We start from the raw sequence: 23,488 nt of genomic DNA, 5'->3' as shown, positions 1-23,488 counted from the left end.
TAGAATGTGTCCTTTTATTTAAAATACATCTCTGGGTTATTTGTGGGGCATAGGAATCCGTACATTTCCCCCCACCCCCCAAATATAGTCTGGCACCCCACAAAGTTTGAGGGACAGTGTACCAGCCCCCTGCTGAAAAAGTTTTCTGACTCCTGCCCTAAACCCAGTAAATGAATGAACGTCAGAATCGAGTTAATATTTGATAGGGTTGCCATGCATCTGGAATTTCCCAGACACAGCCGGTATTCAGCCTTCATGAACAGCGTCTGGGTGGAAATCGCTGAAATGTCTGGGAAAATCTGGACGCAGGGCAGCCCATGCACTTTTGTGTCGGGATTTTCACTTTTTGAAATATGGCAACCCTATACTTGGAGTTTTGAGCTTCTTTTCCAAGCCAGGGCCTCACCTGGGATAGAGGTGTTAACATGACAAAAAGGAATCCTTGGTCCTGGGCAAACAGAGGTTGCCCAGGTGATGGGATTTATAGGAGAGGTAACAGGAAATGTGTGCTGGGAAGAAGAAAGGAGAGAGAAAAAGACAGAGATCCATCTTTGGCAGACTGGTCGATGGGAGAAATGACTTGAGCTCCAGTGCGGCACTGCGGTGGGAAACAATCCCCCCTTGAATTGACTGTGTTGCAAGTTCTGGGCTCCCTCCCTCCCTGGTGTAAATATGTGAATAAATCATATTTCTTAAAGCTGTGACAGTCTCTGCCATGTCTTGCTACTCAAAGGAGCACAGAGTGGCTGGAATCTTGGCACAGATTGGGGATGGCACCCAACCTTTGTAACAATATTTTGGAAGCAAAGGGTTTTCCCTCATCTGGCTTGAAGGGAAACATCTGTATAAAGGGAAAGACCTGCTTTCTGCCTTAGAGGACTTGCACAGTCAGATGCATGACATTACAGTGGTACCTCGGGTTACATACGCTTCAGGTTACATACGCTTCAGGTTACAGACTCCGCTAACCCAGAAATAGTGCTTCAGGTTAAGAACTTTGCTTCAGGATGAGAACAGAAATTGTGCTCTGGTGGCACGGTGGCAGCCGGAGGCCCCATTAGCTAAAGTGGTGCTTCAGGTTAAGAACAGTTTCAGGTTAAGAACAGACCTCCGGAATGAATTAAGAACTTCACCCGAGGTACCACTGTATTATCATCATGATCATTACTATTACTTATTATTATTATTATTATTATTATTATTATTATTATTATTATTACTATTACTATTATTATTACAGTGGTACCTGGTTCTCAAATGTAATCCGTTCCAGAAGTCTGTCCAACTTCCAAATTTCCTTCACTCAAGTGGAAGCTACATTGGCTGTTCGGCTTCTGAAAAACGAAACACTTACTTCTCGGTTTTCGGCATTCAGGAGCCAATTTGTTCATCAACTAAGCCGTTTGAGAACCAAGGTTCCACTGTATTATTATTATTATTATTATTATTATTATTACTCGCCTTTTCCTCAGACCAGGAGTAAGCTTACAGATAAAATAGAAGAAACGATAGCCCATAAAACAGAATGAAACACTTACAAAATGAAAACAGCACATATACTAAATATTTATTTATTTATTTATTTATTATTACAACAACAGCATCACAGCACCAGCACTTTCCTTTAAAAAAAGTTTCTAAAAGCCTGTTAGAATAAGGTCTTCACCTGCCAGAAGATGAACAACAAGTAGGAGCCAGCCTAATTTCTTTAGGTAGGGAATTCTACAGTTTGGGAGCAGCCACCGAAAAGGCCCTGAACCCCGTCCCCGCCAAGTGTGAGGACTGTGAGGGTGGAGGGACCAGGAGAGGGGCCTCCCTTGAAGATCTCTGGGCCCATGAAGGTTTGTTAGAGAGAATACAATCATCTTGTATTCTCAAACTTGGTATAAAGTAGGTAGCCTCTCATATTTGTGGTGTAAACCACTGAGCCTTGGGCTTGCCGATCGGAAGGTCGGCGGTTCGAATCCCCACGACGGGGTGAGCTCCTCGTTGCTCTGCCCCAGCTCCTGCCAACCTAGCAGTTACAAAACACGTCAAAGTGCAAGTAGATAAATAGGTACCACTCTGGCGGGAAGGTAAACGGCGTTTCTGTGCGCTGCTCTGGTTTCGCCAGAAACGGCTTAGTCATGCTGGCCACACGACCCGGAAAAACTGTCTGCGGACAAACATCGGCTCCCTTGGCCTGTAAAGCGAGATGAGCGCCGCAACCCCAGAGTCATTCGCGACTGGACTTAACTCTCAGGGGTCCTTTAAAAAGGTAAAGGGACCCATGACCGTTAGGTCCAGTCGTGGCCAACTCTGGGGTTGCGGAGCTCATCTCGCTTTATTGGCCGAGGGAGCTGGCGTACAGCATGACTAAGCCGCTTCTGGCGAACCAGAGCAGTGCACAGAAATGCCGTTTACCTTTCCGCTGGAGGGATACCTATTTATCTACTTGCACTTAGATGTGCTTTCGAACTGCTAGGTTGGCAGGAGCAGGGACCGAGCAACAGGAACTCACCCCGTCGCAGGGATTCGAACCGCTGACCTTCTGATCGGCAAGTCCCAGGCTCTGTGGTTTAACCCACAGTGCCACCCTTTACCTTTTTAATGCTGTCATTATGACTTGTCAAGCATCTTCTCTAAAAGTCTTTTGTTCTCAGAGTGTATCCTGAATATTCATGGTAGTTACCTCCCGATAAAATGGCACACCTTTCCATTACTGCATTTTGGTCCGGCCTTCATACCTGCATGTCAAATCGTATCTCTTAATTTTTCGCATTTTCTTCTAGAAGCAGAAGCCAAAGGACTCTGATGCTGTGTAGATCTTCCTCACAACACTGCTCTATCTCTTTTTCACAGAGAGCTGCGCCGTGCCCATATCTGAGATTATTGCTGTCGAGGAAACAGAAATCGATAAGAAACAATCTAATAGTGGGAAATGGCAGAAAATGGCAAAGGCGCATGCATTCACAGGTAAAACACAATGGCAGCACCGTTTTTTTAAAACACCTGTTTGCCAAATGTTTGCAATATTCTTCCAAGCGGTGAGAGAAATCTTACCACTCATCTGCTTTCTTGGATTTCTCGCCAAGAAATCGTTTGGAGTAAGTTACCACTTGGCATAGCATAATCTGTATTCTACCCTCACCAACCCTCAATTCTGAGTGGAGAAATTGCCGCAAAACTACTCTGATTTCCACTGCAGAACACAATAGCATCATTAACTACCATACCCCTCTGCCTATCTTGCAGAAAACGGACCTTTAGGGAGCATATTAAGGGAAAGCAAGCAATAGATGGCTTTGAATTTGTCTTTTGACCCACTAGGGTATATGCCTGGACTTAGTGTGTGTGAATTTTCACCACACACAACCTTCAAATTATAGGGCATTATTAAGTGCTTTGAAATAGCGACAGGATGCATGTTTTCACATGTGCTCCATATTTTATGTACATATAATATATAAGAGTTTTTTTAAATTGATGACATAGCTATAAACTTAACCAAGGGTTTATTGATTGCTTAAATGCCCAAAGTGTTTGTTTGTTTTTAACCTAAAGTTCTGCTAAATCTTGCCCTTATTGAATCCATTAAATGGTCAGGGTTTTCTGCTTTGTATCTGCACTTTAAAAAATGGTAATTATTAATTATTACCTCACAACAGATTCTTCTTCTTTTTCCCCCCCAAAGGAAGAGGAAGACCTACTTGACTTCAAAATATAAACCTTAAAAAAATTAGAAGCCCTACCTGTCTGAGGTGAAAGGGCAAGCGCTTGATTTGTTTCTAATTCCTTTTATTACCTTTTGAATAAATAGAGGATTTTCCTTTTTACAGTGTTGGAATATGAGACATTCTGGGTACCTTGAAATGAATCCTTACATATAACTTTGTTTGCATAGGACAGGCATCCCCAAACTCGGCCCTCCAGATGTTTTGGGACTACAACTCCCATGATCCCTAGCTAACAAGTCCAGTGGTCAGGGATGATGGGAACTGTAGTCCCAAAACATCTGGAGGGTTGAGTTTGGGGAGTTCCACGCTTTGCAGTGATAGCTGACGCGTGAATGTAGATTTTCCAGTCTCTTTTCCCCAAATCTGGAAAGTCGGAGGCTGTTTCCGAAAAACTTTCAGCCAGCTTTATAAAATTAAAGTTTAATTTGGAATGCCTTCCCCATTTTTGGTGCCCATATCTTGAAGCTACTGGCACATACCAACTGAAAGACAGGAACGTTGATTAGGAAGTCAAATCTCATCTATGCGCTATAACTGACTTGGTGGTCTCTCTCGTCCCATTCAGAATTATGTTTCATGCGTTGGTCTAATAAGTGGGTGGGGCCGTAACAAATAGCCCCACCCCCAAGTCTCTGTGTATACAGTGTGAATGTCTGCAGAGAGGGAGTCCTTGCTCTGGGTTCCAGATCACATGGGGCGGGGCTACTTGGGACATGTGACACTGGGGTGGAGCTAGTCAAATTAGGCCCCCACCCACTTCTGGCTACAACTTCTTTTTTCTTTTGTCTTCTGCCTCAAATTCCCAGCTGCAATACAGGGCTAGCGATGCCAGTCTATCTTATTGGGCTGTTGTACGTTTTAATGAGATAATGCACGCGGAGTTCTTTGAACCCTACCAACCTCTGTATGAATACTAAGTTCCATTATGTTTTCTGGAGTTAATTTTGCCCCGCGTTTAAAGGACTCTTCAGACGGAATTCTGCCTCCTGTGTACATGACCCTTTTTTGTTTGTTTGCAGTGCACTATGCGAAGAGAGTACATAATCACCGCTGGCGGTGCAAAGACGTGACCTTCTGGTGCATTAATGAGCAACTGTGTAATCAGTGGATGCATGCGCTCAGAGAATTACTTGATTTGCAGAGTAAGTTCTCGATGCGCAACTTGTTTCCTCCGCTGCCTTGGATGGAGATCAAAATCCTAGAGTACAGCAAACGAAAAACATGGGGCAAGGGGTTTGTTACAGGTGCTGAGAGTCATTAGGAACCGTCATTTGCCTCCTAGAGCTACCAATTTCCAGAGCGGTTTAACAATCAATCCCTCTTTCAGGGAATTTTGGGAACTGTAGAGCAGAGAAATAATGTATAGTGTTAACATGGCCCTGTTGTAGACTCTGGTCCTCTCCTGTGACATTATTCCAACTTCCAGCAGCTTCAGCCAGCATGGCCATTGGTCAGGGATGATGCATGAAGTCTAGTACCATCTGGGACATAAGTGTAGGAGAAGAAGATTAAAGATAAGAAAAAACAGGAGCTCATTGATAACTGGAAACCTCTAAAGAGTTACTTGAAAAATTAGTGTTGCAATCTGAATTTGGTAGCAGCTTTTGAATAAGCTCTGTAAATAAAGGTTAAATGAGTTAAAACTGATATATAATACACAGAGATGCATATTAATATTATATTATGATTTTGCTGATAAATTTAGGCAACAGGTTTACTAGAGTGAAAAGATGTTGAGAAGGACGGGTAGTCAAATTTATGAAGGTATATCCTGTACCTCTTGGATGGAATTTTTATCTTGATGAGTTTGATTTACGGACTATGAAATGTCTTTGATGTATGGATGTAACTATGGTTAATAAAGCATCAAATAAATAAAAGGGGGGGGGGAGAAGAAGTAGCCTGGCTGCCTTGAATTTATTGGAGGAAAATGGGATAAAATTATCCAAAGTAACAGTTAACTATACATATTGCCAAAAAAATCATGCACCCTTATCCATTTTCTGGCCTATTCCTTGAACATCTTTAAAAAAAACTGAAAAAGGGAAAGAATGCTGCAATAGGGCTTAAAATGCAAAAAAAAATTGACTGAAAGTTTGTGAGAATCTTTTGGTACTCTGTTCAGTCATGATAGCGTTTATTACATTTGAATCATTATTTCCAATGAACTTGGCCCTCTAAATTGCTTTGTAAAAACAACAACAACAAAACAACCCGCTGATGCGCATGAAGGAATTGAGGAGTGAATAATCCTAAAAACTATTTAGTTTTAACTGGTATACCCTTTTTCACTTTGGCAGCCTCTAGACCAAAGCACTTGCTTGTATATATTAATCCGTACGGTGGGAAAAAACAAGGGGAGAAGATCTATGAACAAAAGGTAGCTCCATTGTTTAGCCTAGCCTCCATTTCAACAGATGTTATAGGTGAGTAATGTAAAAATGGTCTGTTATAAAATGCATTCCTTCATCTCGTGCATGTTTTAGAAAGAACTGCCTTTAACTTAATTCCATGTCAATGCTGTTACGCAACAGAGGTTTGCCGCTGAACCTACAAAAGGGGTTTTTCGATTCCGGTAAGGAAAGTTGTGCCGCAATGCAACCGAGTAATAATAATAATAATAATAATAATAATAATAATAATAATAATAATAATTTATTATTTATACCCCGCCCATCTGGCTGGGTTTCCCCAGCCACTCTGGGCGGCTTCCAAAAAAATATTAAAATACTGTAATACATCAAACATTAAAAGCTTCCCTAAACAGGGCTGCCTTCAGATGTCTTCTAAAAGTCTGGTAGTTGTTGTTCTCTTTGACATCTGGTGGGAGGGCGTTCCACAGGGCGGGTGCCACTACCGAGAAGGCCCTCTGCCTGGTTCCCAGTAACTTGGCTTCTCGCAGTGAGGGAACCGCCAGAAGTCCCTCAGTGCTGGACCTCAGTGTCTGGGTAGAACGATGGGGGTGGAGATGCTGGACCGAGGCCATTTAGGGCTTTAAAGGTCAACACCAACACTTTGAATTGTGCTCGGAGCCAATGTAGGTCTTTCAAGACCGCTGTTATGTGGTCTCAGCGGCCGCTCCCACTCACCAGTCTAGCTGCCGCGTTCTGGATTAGTTGTAGTTTCCGGGTCACCTTCAAAGGTAGCCCCATGTTAGAGTGCATTGCAGTAGTCCAAGCGGGAGATAACCAGAGCATGCTCCACTCTGGCGAGAAGAAGAAGAAGAGTTTGGATTTGATATCCCGCCTTTCACTCCCTTTAAGGAGTCTCAAAGCGGCTAACATTCTCCTTTCCCTTCCTCCCCCACAACAAACACTCTGTGAGGTGAGTGGGGCTGAGAGACTTCAGAGAAGTGTGACTGGCCCAAGGTCACCCAGCAGCTGCATGTGGAGGAGCGGAGACGCGGACCCGGTTCCCCAGATTACGAGACTACCGCTCTTAACCACTACACAGATAGGGTCTCAGCCTGTGTACCAGATGGAGTTGGTAAACAGCTGCCCTGGACACAGATTTGACTTGTGCCTCCATGGACAGCTGTGAGTCCAGATTGACTCCCAGGCTGCACACCTGGTCCTTCAGGGGCACAGTTACCCCATTCAGGACCAGGGAATCCTCCACACCTGCCTGCCTCCTGTTCCCCCAAGAACAGTTCTTCTGTCTTGTCAGGATTCAACCTCAATCTGTTAGCCGCCATCCATCCTCCAACCACCTCCAGACACTCACGCAGGACCTTCACTGCCTTCACTGGTTCTGATTGCACAAACCATGGTGCAGATTCCACATCCTAGCTGCATTTCCGCATCCAGCCTCTGGGCTTGGATCTCAGGTCAACGTGCAAAATGCCCGTTTGTTGAGAAACAGCTGCAAGGTGGAAGCTCCACAGTGCTCATTTGATTCTCTGGATGCAGAGTGCTTTCTCAGTTCTCAAATAAACAAATAAGCATGCATAGCACAAAAGGAAAACTACACCTGAAAACATTTGCATGCGCTTTTCAGTTGTCAACAAGAGAATGACCCTCTCCCTTTTTCCTTGCTCGAGTTCAGATTGTCATTCTATGCTGAGAAAGACTCCTAAGAGATTGGAACAGGCCTTTGTGCATGTTGCTGGAAGGCTTTCTGGCAATTTACTATGCGTGTGTATTTTTAGAACGGTGCTGTGAAAACTCCAAGCATTTTGCAGCCATGTTGTTTGTACAGGGTTCACCTCGGATTTGGCACTGGCGTAGATATTTTCCAAATCCACGCTGAATATAGATTACAGGATTGTTGTTTTCCTTTCAAGGAGGCTGATGACCACGTAGTAGCTTCTTACCCCTTTTCTTATCCAGCTATTATGCACTTCCTTCTTTTGCTGGAATAACGGTCCATTTTTTCCCATAGGAAACTTGGGTTGTTGACCCAAAGGGAAGCATTTGCTAGCTGGGAATAGGAAACAGCGTTTGAGGCCACGGGGCTGGCAGAAATCTGGTGAAATTTCTACAGGCCAGGCTCTATCACAGACCCTCCAAGTGTCCCCATTTTCCAGGGACGTCTCTGATTTAGAGAAGCCATCTCAGTTTCTGATTTGATCCTGGAATGTCCTACTTTTCCTTAGGAAGTTCCTATTTTCATTGGAGAAATGTTGGAGGGTATGGAGTTATCCGAGCCGTCTGAAAGCGATCCTGTATAGGGAAGGGGTTTTTTTTTAATGTTTTATGATGTTTTTATATACATGTTGGAAACTGCCCAGTAAGATGTGTGGGGTATAAATATAAAAATTACCATACTGGGCTGAATATGAGCTGTACTTTCCCAAATCCCAACTGTGAAAAGTTAAAGTGTGGCTTATATTCATGGCCTTACGAGAGCGACACCCCCCCCCACCCAGGAAGCAGCCTGGAAGCGTGGGGCAAAGTTGCCCAGCCCACCCCCCACTCCCAAGCCTCCCCTGAGCAGCCCTTGAATTTTGCAGCTTATTTGAGAGTGCAGCTTCTATTCGGGTCAATACGGTATTATTATGGAATAAGACGTCCCTATTTTCATCAGAGGAATGTTGCGGGGTATGCTATCATACAAGCAAGAAGTGAAGAAGCTGGCATGCCACAATTGTGGCAGTGTACGTTGTGGTTGCAGTTTGCCCATGGAGGCGAGTTTACTCCAGGCTTGACTACTGTAATTCGCTCTACGCGGGGCTGCCCTTGAAGCTGTCCCAGAAACTCCAGCGGGTGCAGAATGCAGCAGCGAGGCTCCTCACATGGTCTCTGCCATGGGAGCATATTCACCCAGTGCTTTTCCAGCTGCACTGGCTCCCGGTGGAGTACAGGGTCAGATTTAAGGTGCTGCTTTTGACCTTTAAAGCCCTTCATGGCCTAGGACCCCTGTACCTACAGGACCGCCTCTCCCGGTATGCCCCACGGAGAGCCTCAAGGTCCATAAATAGCAACACCCTAATGGTCCTGGGCCCTAAGGAAGTTAGATTAGCTTCAACCAGAGCCAGGGCCTTTTCAACACTGGCTCCGGCCTGGTGGAACGCTCTGCCTCATGAGTCCAGGGCCCTGCAGGATCTGATCTCTTTCTGCAGGGCCTGTAGGACAGAGTTGTTCCGCCTGGCCTTTGGCTTGGAGCCAGTTTGATTCCCTCCCCCTCTTTCTTTTTTCTTTTTCCTTTCTCCTCCTGTGATGGGGCTGCATTTAAATATTTTAATGTTTCAATATTTTAATGTTGTATTTTAATCTTGTTTTTAAGTTGTAGTCATTCAACTTGTTTTTATTATTGCTTGTTAGCTGTCCTGAGCCCAGCCGTGGCTGGGGAGGGCGGGGTATAAATAAAAAATATTATTATTATTATTACTGCAGCCTTGCCCTGTTTCACGAATGAGCCATACCTGCATTCCATAACAGCTTCCTATATTGCTATACACAAGGTGGTTTGCAGGCAGAAGAAACAACAGAACATGCAACGAAAATCACGCAACCTGCTCATGAAAAACTCTTGCATTTTAAATGATCTTGTACTGAATAAAGTAATAAATAACCCATAAGAATATAATAATGCACTGCTAGATGAACTCTCAAAATAACAGCAGGTTATTTTAACAGGAATTCACTCTCAGCGATTGCAGCGAATGATTACCAAATTGTAATCAATAAAAATGGTAGCAGAGTTACAGTACGTAAAATAGATGGGCTAGTCCTGGATGATACCCTATGTAACAATGGGTGGAGTTGCAGCTTTGTGAAATATGATAAGGTTTATCACAATCCTGGCGCCTTACAGTAGCCTAGACTGCTTCCTCCCCCAGGCAGCTGCAACAACAATAAGTGCCAGGAACCAAAATGGTCATAAACCAGTAGTTTTCTCCCTTCCTTAGCCATTTATGTGCACATATGATCCTCCTTTTAATATTATGTCCTAAAGCTGTTTATTCCTTTTCTTCCCCCCCCTCAGTCACTGAACGCGCTAATCATGCTAGGGATAACTTACTTGAAGTTAATCTAGAGAAATACGATGGGTAAGTTCTCTCTTTCTCTCTTACATTAATCTGTTTTTTTTTTAAGATAAAGTACACAGTCTGTACGTGCCCTGCTTAGTAGACAAGTGGAATGACTGCCCAATAATTTGGGAATACCCTTTAGTGTGCAGATTGCTGCGAGGAGCTTGCTTCAGCCACCCAGTTTAGCGCCTCTCTTTCTGACCTTATTCCCAGGCACCTGCTGAGGTCGCAGTCCCTATTGATTCATAAACGAACCCCAAAGAGAGCCTGCTTAGTATTGCAGTCTTAGGGGACAGAGATGTCCCTGTGATGTTTTGAAACCATCAGGGCGTCGTACCGCTGAGTGGGCTTTGGCACATCTTGCATTTTCTCTAGTAGCGTAGGAGAGCTGAAAACAATGCCAATATATTTCACATCTGGCAACCAATGCGCCGCTTTGGTTTCAGATAACAAGTGGGTAGACGAGTCCCAAAAGCCCGGGACCCAAATTTTCATGGTTCTCTAGCAGCTAGTTTTCCAGACTGCACAGTGTGCTACTCAAATGCTCTTTGCTTTCTGATAATTTAGGAGACGCGTGAAAAACGGCGATGCCTTAATTGATGCCCAGTGAAACAAGTTCCTCTCGGCCCATAAATCTTCCAGGAAAGCTTTGTAATGCCTAATGATGCCCTCTTATCGACGGAGTAGCACATTTATTTATCATTGTGCATGTTTATAATCCTCACCGGTATATTCTCAGAAAGTTTAGCCAATTCTAATTGCCCTTTGGGAGGAAGATGGGTTGGGCTGTGGGGAGATATCCCCAAGCAAGCTACCGTATTTTTTTGCTCTATAAGACTCACTTTTTCCCTCCTAAAAAGTAAGGGGAAATGTGTGTGCGTCTTATGGAGTGAATGCAGGCTGCGCAGCTATCCTAGAAGCCAGAACAGCAAGAGGGATTGCTGCTTTCACTTCGCAGCGATCCCTCTTGCTGTTCTGGCTTCTGAGATTCAGAATTTTTTCCCCCTTGTTTTCCTCCTCCAAAAACTAGGTGCGTCTTGTGGTCTGGTGCATCTTATAGAGCGAAAAATACGGTAATTTCCCTTCTGCTCTCTTATTTCTGCGCATACAGGCTATAGTCCAACAGAACTGGTCCATGCATATAGCAGGGCTTGTCTGTCGCTGGCGATGGGAAAGGATTGCCTGCATTCCCAGCTCTCTTTCCCTCCCCCTGAATCCTGCAACACACACACAGATCTCAGGATCGTGGGCACCTGGTATAGGAATGCTAATTCGCTGCTTCTGCCGTGCCCGCTAAGACGGAGATTAATTAAACCGCCATGCGCCCTGCTAATGCAAGGCCTTCTCATCAAGTCACAATTCCTCGTGCATTAATCCTCCCCTAATTACTACAACGCCGAGTCAAATAGTATTGAGATTCCAATTACGCCGGGCATGGAAATGGTTGTAGGACGGGACAGGCGTCCTGGATCATTCCTGAGGCTCGGAATATATGGACGCTCTAGTTGTTATAGACAGATCGGCCGGCGGTTACAAGCAGACAAATTACCAGCGTTCTATACCAATCCCGCATCATTTCCACTTGCTGCCTTTGTCCCTTTGGTCTCACGAACGTAAGAGAGAGCTTTGGATAGGAGGTGTTAACTTTGAGCAGCGGATGCTCACGATAATGCGGTTGTGGTAGGGGGGGAAATGTGTTTCAATTTGTCTTTTCAAATATAGGCAGATATCTCACAGCAGATGATGAGGCAGCAAATGCAGAGCTAGATGAGACGATGGCTTTCCTGTTATCCAAATGTGACATGTAGAGCTTTCTGTCTGTCTCTGCGACATATCACAGCCAGCTATTGAACTGTAGGAGAATTCAGCCGCCTCTAACGAATTAACTCTCGTTTCTGCTGTGCGTTTAAACATCCTGGCAGCTCAGCATTCCTTGAAAACTTTCCCAAATGAAGATTTCCCCCATTGCAGAAAGCCGGTACAGTGGTACCTTGGTTCTCAAACTTAATCCATTCCAGAAATCTGTTCCATAACCAAAGCGTTCCAAAACCAAGGCACGCTATCCCATAGAAAGTAATCCAGAACAGATTAATTCATTCCAGACTTTTAAAAACAACCTCTAAAACAGCAATTTAACATGAATTTTACTATCTAAGGAGACCACTGATCCATAAAATGAAAGCAATAATCAATGTACTGTACTATAAAATAAATAGGACAGTATTGTAGATGATTTTTAAAAATTAATTCTTACCTGCACTGATGATAGTCATTGTTTGGATGGGGGGGGGGCAATTATCCATTTCTGCAGTCACACAATCAGTAGCTGAACCCAGTAGCTGAACTGGGTTCCACACAGTCACAAAAACAAATTAACCGAAAAAGCCTCAAAAACAAAAACGCAAAATAAATGGCAAAAACAAAAGCGCCAAACTTCATCCATTCCGTAAGTCCGTTTGACTTCCGAAATATTCAAAAACCACTGTGCAGCTTCTGATTGGTGCAGGCGCCCCGGAAACAATGGCCAACAGCTGCATCAGATGTTCGGCTTCTGAAAAACATTCGAAAACCAGAACATTTACTTTCAGGTTTTTGGCGTTTGGGAACCAAGGCATTTGAGAACCAAGGCGTTTGAGAACCAAGGTACCGCTGTATCTTGCAGTACCAACTGGTGAGGAATTTGATTGGAAATATCTGCAGGATTAGTCCCTTCCAATGTGGCTGGGTTATTTAAATGATCTCCCAGACATTTGTACACCTGGGGGATCGCTGAAAGGACCATTCAGTCGCTCACGAACTCTTGCTGTCCATGGTAAAATCTCCAGAACAGCAGCCCAGCTGTAAGATGATAAGAAGCAGTGGCTTATGTAGGGATTATGAATGGTAACTCATTAGGTGAAATATCTGTACGTTGGAAGAGGAACAGTATTCCATGTTGACGTCTGCCTTGTGTTCACTGTTTTGTTTTCAACCGATGTCTGTGAGCAAAGGAACAGCAGAAACTAGGGGAGAATTATTTTACAATTAGCCCCAACTCTGCCCCCTCCCTCTCTAAAACAAGTTTACAACTGTTCTGTGATCTGAAATTACATTTTGAACGGATTAATTCAAGACACACAGTAAACCAGCCTGAAGAACTTGATAAGGGAGGTTTTTTCTTTTTTTTCTTTTTCTTCCTTCCTTGATAAAGCGAACCATATCTATTGTGTCGGGAGTGTTTGACATATTTGTTGATTCCTTCGTTTGCTGTGAGTGTGCATTTTAATTTGTGTCTTTTCCGGCAGTGTTGTTTGTGTTGGTGGGGACGGCATGTTCAATGAAGTGATGCATGGTTTGATTGGAAGGACGCAGAAGGATTCTGGCATAGATCAAAATAACCCCAAAGCACCATTAGTCCAATGCAATATCAGGATTGGCATAATCCCGGCTGGTAAGAATCGCAAAACGGCTCACTTTCGCCATACGTCATTATATTGCGGTTATGATTTATTACATGTTTCATCAGCCTCCAGGTTGTGCGGCAAGGAACCTAGCCTAGAATCCCAACAAGGGCAGAAACTGGCTGCTGGTATTTCAACGTTGTCTGTATCTGTGTAAAAAGGAGCATGTGAAGGGAAACGACAGGATCACAACCTCTTGCCAGACCTCCATCACCCCAACCTCTGTGCGTTTAGCCAAACCCATGAATGGCTCTGTTCACAGATAATGGATGGATACATAGAGGTCAGAGAATGGAGCATGCAGATATCATCGTGCTCGTTTCTCTTCCGTGTGATCATTCTACATGGCTGGATGTGCGATCAGCCCTAACTGTTATGGCATATTAAGATTTCAAGGAGACAGAGTATGTGAGATGATTGAGCCTTATATTATTATTATTATTATTATTATTATTATTATTATTATTATTATTATCATTATTTAAATTTATATACTGCCCTATACACAGGGGTCTCAGGGCAGTTCACAGAATAAATATAAAAACAACAACCACAAAATACATAATAAAAATAAAAATAACAACCCAATAGCCCCCCAACAAAAAATTATAATTATATATATATATATATATATATATATATATATATATATATATTTAAGGGCATAAGATAGGACTTGCAGATCAGAAGGTTGGCGGTTTGAATCCCTGTGACGGGGTGAGCTCCCATTCCTCGGTCCCTGCTCCTGCCCACCTAACACGTCAAAGTGCAAGTAGATAAATAGGTACCGCTCTGGCGGGAAGGTAAACGGTGTTTCCGTGCGCTGCTCTGGTTCGCCAGAAGTGGAAGACCCAGAAGCTGTACGCCAGCTCCCTCGGCCAATAAAGCGAGATGAGCGCCGCAACCCCAGAGTCGGTCACGACTGGACCTAATGGTCAGGGGTCCCTTTACCTTTTTAAGATGTAAATCACATCAACCAAAGGCCTGGTTAAAAAGGAACATTTTTGCCTGGTGCCGAGAGGTGTATAATGAAGGCGCCAGGCAAACTTTCCTGGGGAGAGGCTCCACAAACGGGGAGCCACTGCAGAGAAGGCCCCGTTCTCGTGTTGCCACCCAATTATCACCAGCATTCTTCCCCTTTCTCTTGGGCCAGCCAGTTTTACCCCAGAAGGACCTTATTTAAAGGAGCCTGGAATCCTATGCTTAGGAACAGCATCCCAGTTTTCCATCGGTGTCCCTCCATAGTTCAGGGAGCTTATAGCAAATAGAACAGCGCAGGATTACCACCCTGCATTTTTTCTACATTGTTTTAGCAAATTAATAGTGTCTGGGCTACGTTTTAGATTTAGATCGTTTTGTCTTTTGTGAAGATTTAACATTGTCTCATTGTTTGTTGTTTGTCGGCTGTTAGTACCCTTGACATGTGTTTTCTGGGACTGTCTATTCTCACCAGAACAAACCCTAGTCCTTTTATTTATATGTAAAGGCAAGCCTTTCAGGTTTGCCTGAATGTGTGCTCCTAGCGAATTCTATTTCGAGAGCTATGGACACGTCAGGATTTAGTCTAAAGAAAGAACACATCTTGGTGGATTTTGCTAGGAATAGTTTGGACCTCACATGAGCCCTCAGTCTATCGCTTTCCTTTTAAATTGGGAAGTATCCTCCAAACTAGTCTCTTTATTTTTATTTGGTTATGGACATGATTTATACTTCGCCTTTCAACAGCTTCCCAGGCAAACTGACAAAAAGTTTTAAATGGTGCTAAACAAATTAAGACAAAAGCATTAAAACACAGGCAGCAGCAACAGCAGCAGTAATGATGATAATAATAATAATAATAATAATAATAATAATAATAATAATAATAATATATTTATTTATACTCAGCCCATCTGGCTGGATTTCCCCAGCCGCTCTGGGCAGCTCCCAACAGAATATTAAAAACAAGATAAAACATCAGACATTAAAAACTACCCCAAACAGGCTTGCCTTCAGATGTAAAAGCGAATGCAAAGCGAGAGAAAGGCAACTTTAACATAGAGCAGGGCTCAGCAAACTTTTTCAGCAGGGGGCCGGTCCACTGTCCCTCAGACCTTGTGGGGGGCCGGACTATATTTTGAAAAGAAGAAGAAGAACAAATTCCTATGCCCCACAAATAACCCAGAGATGCATTTAAAATAAAAGCACACATTCTATTCGTGTAAAAACACACTGATTCCTGGCCCATCCGCGGGCTGGATTTAGAAGACGATTGGGCCGAATCCGGCCCCTGGGCCTTAGTTTGCCTATCCATGACATAGAAGCCAGGAATTATTATTCTCCTTTATTTTTAAAAGGTCTTCACTTGTGGCACAGACACCTGCCACACCTTAGACACCCAGTGAAGGACCTCTGTTGTAGGTCTTACAAACCATGAAGGGCCTTAAAGTCCCCCAAGCAACTTTTGAAGTCGTGAAATGACCTGGGAGCCAGCACAGTTGGCAGAGCACAAGTGTGCCATGATCACAATGCCCGGTCCCAGGGATCACAGCTTCGCGGTTGTGTTTTGGATTAACTGCAGTTTCCGAACCATCTTCAAGGGCAGCCCCTGTAGTGCACTAATGCAGTAGTCCAGCCTTCTCCAAGCCGGTGGCCTCCAGACGTTTCGGAGTCCAGCTGCCACCAGCCCCGATGCCCTATGGGCCGAGGAGAGGAACATTGGTCCCTTGAAGCTGAGGGAATTGGCCTTGCCGTCACTCCTTGTTGCTAGGCGGCAACTTGAGTTACTGCCATGGGCCTTCCGTGGAAGGAGATTGTGATGGTGGCAGCTGCTACTACCTCTCATCGAAGGGATATCTAACCGAATAGTGCCACTCACAGGGTGTATAATTACTATTCATTTTTTATTTTTTTAAAAAGCTCAATGGTGAACAGTGGCTCACCAGAAAACCGATGTACCTTTGGCACGTAAATTAATTGTCAGTTTAAGCAGGGCTTGTCACATGCCAGGACAAAACTCAGAAACCTGTTTTTCACTAGCAGGGTTTCTGTCACGGTCATCTTATTTAATTAGTTAATTTTTAAAATAGCATTCCTCACTTGCCCTTCACCCAGGGCGGGTGGCTTCCAACTGAATATTTAAAAAATACTGCATCAGACATTAAAAACTTCCCTAAACAAAGCCGCCTTCAGTTGTCTTTTAAAAGTAAAATAGTTGTTTATTGCCTTGACATCTGCTGGGAGAGTGTTCCACAGAGCAGGCACCACTACCGAGAAGGCCCTCTGCCTGGTTCCACGTAACCTCACTTCTTGCAGCGAGGGAACTGCCAGAAGGCCCTCACCGCTGGACCTCAGTGTCTGGTCTGAACAATGAGGGTGGAGATGCTCCTTCAGGTATACAGGACCGAGGCCGTTTAGGGCTTTAAAGGTCAGCACCAACACTTTGAATTGTGCTCGGAAACGTACTTGGAGTCAATGAAGATCTTTCAGGACCAGTGTTATTGGTCTTGGAGGCCACTCCCAGTCACCAATCTAGTTGCCGCATTCTGGATTAATTTCAGTTTCCGGGTCACCTTCAAAGGTAGCCCCACATAGAGCGTGTTGCAGTAGTCCAAGCAGGAGATAACTAGAGCATGCACCACTCTGGCCAGACAGCCCGCAGGCAGATAGGATCTCAGCCTACGTACCAGGAATAGAATATACAGTGATAAAAACATTTATATGAGAGAAAAAACACCCCAAGTAAAGCACGCAGAACACAGAACAATATAAATTCAGCAAAACATATTTTGTTTTGTCCCACAAAACAAAATGCCTTAACCATCAAAGGCCGGAGGTGTGTTTTTGACATGCAAGAGACACTATAGAACAAAGATGCCAGTCGTACCTCTGTGAGGAGGGACTTCCACAATTTTAGGGCCTGCTGCAGAGAAAGCCCTCTCCCGGCCACCATTCCCCACATTTGGGGGGGGGTTCCTTCCTTATATCAGTCGGCTTTCCAGTGAGGAGGGTCTCAGAAAGGAATAACTTCTCTAGTCCCCATACACCCAGGATGAGAAGGTAGGGCTTCTAAGCTAACAAGGCTGTTATTAGTTTTACAATATTTTATCTTATTTGCACTAAGTTACATTCTGAATTTCAGTCTCGTTTCCAGAATGACTCTTTCCCCATTGGATTGATTTCCTTATGTTCTGCCTTAAAAACACACTTCTGTTGCTTGGAAGTCCTATTATGATTTTCAGCTTTTATTAGATGGAGAGAAGTGCCGCAATCAAAAATTGAACCCAAATGAATCAGGGGTTTTTGGGTGGGCTTTCGGAGTCAAAATGTATCTCCCCGGGTCAGAAATATCCGCTTGATATTACCTTTGCTTTCGGACTCAAAATGTCATGGGTGTATCTCCCCAGGTCAGAAATGTCTGCTTGATATAACCTTGATGTTTATTAACTTGCAGAGATTTCGTTGGTATGAATTCACTGGTCTGCTCTGTAAAGGGCAGCTCAAACTGTTCCTGTCTTTTCCCTCCGTTTAGCTGAGTTCATTCCACCCACCTGCCTGACAAATCAAAATTTTGCTTAAGCACGCACTAAGCCTAATTCTTTTGTTCTGCCCTGGACAAACAGCACCAGCTTGACAAAAGGATTTCCACCGCAGCTCTTTAACAACAGATCAATCTCCCTCTACACCTCTCTTGAAACATTGCGTTGACCCTCCTGCCTGAGTTATCAAGGAGAAAGCAAACACCACGACTTTGTCCTGTCAAACTGCATAAAACGGTTAGCAAGAGAGGCGAGGGAAGGAAATGTCTCTCCTGTCTGCTGAATGGAAAGGAAGAAAATTCTACATTCGGCTGTCCCAGGGCCATTACCATGCCCTAAGCAATTCCATCCTGTTTCGTCACATTTTGGATATTCAGCATATGTCGACATTCGCATGTGAAAGCTGACAGTCCCAAGAGGGGAAAATTCAAAGTGTCTGACAGTTCAGATAGTCGCTAGCGAACGTTGACAAGTCACCTAAATGGAGCAGCCAGCTTTCCTTAGTATATGTCCGAGAAGCGGGGGGGGGGGGGGGATATACGTCTGTTTTCAGGAATTCCAGGGCTCAGTTCTTGGGCCTGTGCTATTTAACAGGTTTATAAATGACCTGGATGCAGACGTAGAAAGGATGCTGCAGACTTGTGGATGACTTGAAGCTGAGACCGATCGCGAACACCATAGAAAACAGATTCAAGTCTGGAATGCTGGGCGGACCAACAAGGTGAACGTCAATGTACACAGATGTATTGAACTTCATTGCAAAGCTGAGCAGAAACAAAAGATGGAGGAGGCCTGGCTTGTGTGAAAAGGATCCAGGGGTCTTGACTGGCTGCGAAGCTGAACACGAGCCAGCAGTGTGATGCATCTGCTAAAGAAGCGAATGCGATCTTAGGCTGCATTAAAAGAAATATCACCATGGGAAGTGATACTTTCAGTCTATTCTGTCCTGGTCAAGACTTATCCGGAATGTCATTCCCAGTTCTGGCACATTTTAAGCATTCAGTATTTCTGTCATTCATTTTTATCTGTGTACTGCCGTGCAAGACTCACGGAAATAAGTATCGAGAGACAGTGTGAAGTAGTGGTTAGAGCGTTGGCCTAGGATCTAGGAGACCAGAATTCAGATACCCCAGTCAGCCATGAAGCTCACCGGATTACCTATTTATTTCAACAATTTGTAAACCACTTGATCCCAGTCGTCTCTAAGCAGCGTACAAGAAATCCAATGCAGTAAGACTAAAAAATGCGTTACAACTGTAAAATCACAAAGTTCAATTAAAAAGCCTACAAGGTAGATAATATTGGGAGGAGGAAAATCATGCAGACCACCTTGAGCTCCTCGGAGGAAAGATGGCGGGGGGATGTAAAATTTATTAATTAGTTAATACTTTTCTTTTTTTTAAAGCAAGGCTTTTGCAGGAGAACGTCCAAAAGGAATCTGCCCTAAGTCACAGTACATTGTACAGATTTGGATTCACACAACGGGTTTTGAAGATCCCTGTCATTAAGTTAGAATCACCGGACTGGAAATGAGTAAAGAAAACCTCAGAAAGGTTACTGGACTGCAAAAAGAGTTGCCCACCTGCTTACAGTGCTCACTCATAGCCTAAAAGGAAGAGAAGGCTTCAAAATATCTTCCTGCCTGATCGCCCAGAGCACCACAGGCAGCTAAGCAAAACTATTTACTACCCTAAGGTAGTTCCTTCCTCTCTCTCATCCTCTGACTCACTCCTACAAAGCACACAGCGCAAGTAGACAGCACAGAACCTTGGCGCTTCAAGATAAGCACAGCTCTAGATAACTCAAGCAAGTGAGCCAGTTCATAGGGACAAGAGATGATCGTGGGTTTGGGGGTAGGGGAAAGCAATGGCTGTTTTCTTTATGTGTCTTCACCGTGCTGTAAAATCCTTTTCCAGGTTCAACGGACTGTGTTTGCTATTCAACGGTTGGCATCAATGATCCAGTAACTTCAGCCTTGCATATCATTGTGGGTAAGTCCCCGCCTATGGATTTTGTGCCCTGGGTGGCGTTTCCAGGGGAATGTCCACCAATTTTACACTGTTTCTGTATTTTCCGGTCATGTCTTTCCCCCTCCCAGACTGGGTACACATCAGAGACCATTCCACTGGTGGCGTGATGGCACGAATACGTGTTATGTAATATTTCTCTGTCAGACAGTCACAGAGAAGCATTCTTCATAGAATGTACAATTATTAGTTAACGCTGTTTCTGGCACCTGAATTCTGTGAGGTGTCCTGCCTTAATGTGTCGGTCAATGTAGAAACTTTTTCGGCATAGCTGTTAGCTATAATTTTAACTTTCCCGTGCCTGATGTTCACATGGCGACAAGTGATTGGCAGGCTGAATGTGGTTTGCCCCCAAATGGCCGAATTAGTTCCACTGAGCAATTGTTGTTCTCCATCACTCTCACAGACCCAAAGTGTCATGCAGCAAACACTCTCTTTATCTCTCAGTTCAGTTCTGGATTTGGGGATGCAAATAGCGCTGTGGTCTAAAGCACTGAGCCTCTTGGGCTTGCCAATTGCAAGGTCGGCGGTTCGAATCCTGTAAACTCCCTTTGCTCTGTCCCAGCTCCTGCCAACCTAGCAGTTTGAAAGCATACCAGCGCAAGTAAATAAATAGGGAAGGTAAAGGGCATTTCCGTGTGCTGTGGCTTCCGTCATGGTGCTCCATGCACCAGAAGCGGTTTAGTCCTGATGGCCACATGACCCGGAAAATTGGGCTGTAGACGAACACCGGCTCCCTCAGCCCAAAAGCAAGATGAGCGCCACAACCCCATAGTCGAATTTGACTGGACTTAACCGTCCAGGGGTCTTTTACCTTTTGCCTCAATGCTGGACTTTCAGACTGATGCAATTGCAGCCTCCCTTATAAACTGAATTGTCTCTTGTCGACAGGAGACACTCAGCCTCTCGATGTCTCTTCAGTGCATCACCACGACACGTTACTGAAATACTTTGTCTCCCTCTTGGGGTATGGTTTTTACGGCGATATATTAAAAGACAGCGAGGGGAAACGCTGGATGGGACCCGTCAGATACGACCTCTCAGGTAACCTTTCGTATTTCGTCCTTCTGTATGAACCTGCAGAGAACCAAGTTGCCAATAAAACCAGTATTTTTCTCTAAGGACAACCATTACTGAGCCAGCCTTGCTATAAAAAGGCTGTGAATGTTACCAGTCTGCAAAAATGTTTACGGGCTTCCTGAGGGCTGGCAAAGGAAAGGCAGAGGGGTTCATCCGTCTGTTAGCAGCCCACTTATGGGCACGGGGGCTCCCACCACATGGGAGACAGAAGGCGCCAGACCCTTCCTCTGCCAACCACTGCATGCGGTGCCATCTCCTACTGAAGCTGCCAGGCTAATGCTTAAATATACAACTGCATATGAGCCTGTCAGGGAACTGACATCGGAGCGAGAGGTGAAGGGGAGGCTCCCAGATGATGCTGGCGAAGGACCCAGCAGCAGGGGGAGAAACAGCTCAGTAGAGGGGGAAGCCAATCAGCGCAACACCGGGGATAAAGGGGGGCAGACGGGGGAATTGGAGAGAGGGCTCCAGGACTCTTCACTGGACATCGGTGAGGAGAGCCCAGGTCCTCCGCTGCCCACGCCCTCCCTGCGCAGAAGACTCCCGCGCAGTGAGAGGAGGAGGAGACTGGGTGTCAAACAACTTTTATGTTGGAAGAGGTTCAAGAAATGCCCACTGACGGATTCTGCCAGTGACTGAGGCAGCCACCATGAGAAGGGGCTGTGCAGTCATAAAGTTTTAACAAGGCAAATTAACCGAGAAAGGCACCAGTTTACGCACGAGTAACTCATACCCATTACAGAGCCAAACGGTGGGAGAAGGAAGCAACAAGCTTGGGATATCAAAAAAATCAATAAGAAGATGGCAGAGCGAGTGTCTCCGTGCACTTCTGCAAGAGAATTAGCAGAATGGACAGAAATAATTTGTGTTGGTTTATAAGACATCGTAGTTTCTTAATTCTCCTCACCCCCCCAGGTTTCAAGACCTTTCTCTCTCATCATTACTACGAGGGAACAATATCCCTTCTACCAGCATCACATGCCGTGGGGTCTCCAAGAGATAAGAAGCACTGCAGAAGTGGGTAGGCTAAACTATATTGCATTCGGGGGTTGTTGTTTTTAGCACATCTGGCTCCCAGGTCACTGCACTGAGTTGTCAGGATGCTCCCAGCAGCTCCCAGCTGGTTGCCCAAGAAAGTACAGTGGTACCTTGCTTCTCAAACTTCATCCGTTCCGGAAGTCTGTTCCAAAATCAAAGCATTCCAAAACCAAGGCGCATTTTGCCATAGGAAGTAACGCAAAATGGGTTAATCTGTTAAAAACAAGCCCCAAAACAGCAATTTAACATGAATTTTACTATCTCAACAAGACCATTGATCCATAAAATGAAAGCAATAAACAATATACCTCAGTCACGCAATCAATCAGTCAGTAGCTGAACTGGGTTCCACACATTCAGAAAAACAAAAACGCAAAATAAATAGCAAAAACAGACAGATCTCAGTGTAACACTCAAAACGGAAGTGTGGCACTCAAATCGGAAGTGTAACTTTCAAAACGGAGCACGTTTGGCTTCTGAAAGAAGTTCACAAACTGGAACACTTACTTCCAAGTTTGCAGTGTTTGGGTTCCAAGTTGCTTGAGAACCAAGGTGTTTGAGAACCAAGGTACCACTGTATAAAGACAAGGAAAGGTTTCTTACCATCCTTTTTAATTTCATTCTTTACAGAGAGAGGCTATAGAACTCAGCCTCTTGGATAATGATGTTGTCCCGAGCGAATCTCCACCCCCCCTCTCCCACTTCCTCATTCATCACTTCTACGAGTGCTGCTACGTGCCCTCTGTCTTTGAGCTCTTTGCTCTCCTACTTTTAAGGCTCGCCAGGTTCTGGGAGATGGAGGGTCTGGAATGTTTTCTAATGACACTGTGTCAGCGGGTGTTGTTCTGGCTCTCCCATGATTTCCCAGCTTTCCCCCTCATCCGCCTCTGAGCTGCGACCTCCCTCCAACCCGTGATTGCATGCACAACGTTGATGCTCACACCAGCTAGAGCAGAAGGTGGGGGGGGGGGAAATATGTCCTTTTGCTATGCCTGCTCCTGCAGCAAAGATGCCTGGGATCATTGCTGCCACATGATGGTAGCAGAGCTCGCTCAGGATCCCGAAGATCTCTTGCCGCCCCAGCTCCACCTTTTCTCTTCGGAACCCCCTGTTGGGAGGTGTTTTATTTTTGCAGGCTACTGCAGGCAGTAGCCCCTGCCCACAGTAGGAGCAGGGACATTGGGGTGCTCCACACTAG

The 23,488-nt window shown here is 44.7% G+C and overlaps 1 protein-coding gene across 1 annotated transcript in view; it reads left to right on the top strand.

The window, feature by feature from the left end:
- The window catches only part of CERK (ceramide kinase), a 50,282-nt gene that overhangs the window by 12,232 nt on the left and 14,562 nt on the right, over window positions 1-23,488 (top strand). Inside the window, exons 2-9 of the mRNA XM_082239733.1 lie at window positions 2,842-2,955; window positions 4,736-4,858; window positions 6,017-6,142; window positions 10,143-10,206; window positions 13,473-13,618; window positions 20,062-20,136; window positions 21,064-21,216; window positions 22,168-22,273. Of these exons, the coding sequence (XP_082095859.1) occupies window positions 2,842-2,955; window positions 4,736-4,858; window positions 6,017-6,142; window positions 10,143-10,206; window positions 13,473-13,618; window positions 20,062-20,136; window positions 21,064-21,216; window positions 22,168-22,273 (907 nt within the window). The remainder of the gene's footprint in view (window positions 1-2,841; window positions 2,956-4,735; window positions 4,859-6,016; window positions 6,143-10,142; window positions 10,207-13,472; window positions 13,619-20,061; window positions 20,137-21,063; window positions 21,217-22,167; window positions 22,274-23,488) is intronic.

The sequence above is a fragment of the Podarcis vaucheri genome (assembly GCF_965113315.1).
Source record: "Podarcis vaucheri genome assembly, chromosome: 10".
Classification (NCBI taxonomy): Eukaryota; Metazoa; Chordata; class Lepidosauria; order Squamata; family Lacertidae; genus Podarcis; species Podarcis vaucheri.
Note: the sequence above shows the minus strand (reverse complement) of the source record. Positions and strands in the feature narration are given on the sequence as shown.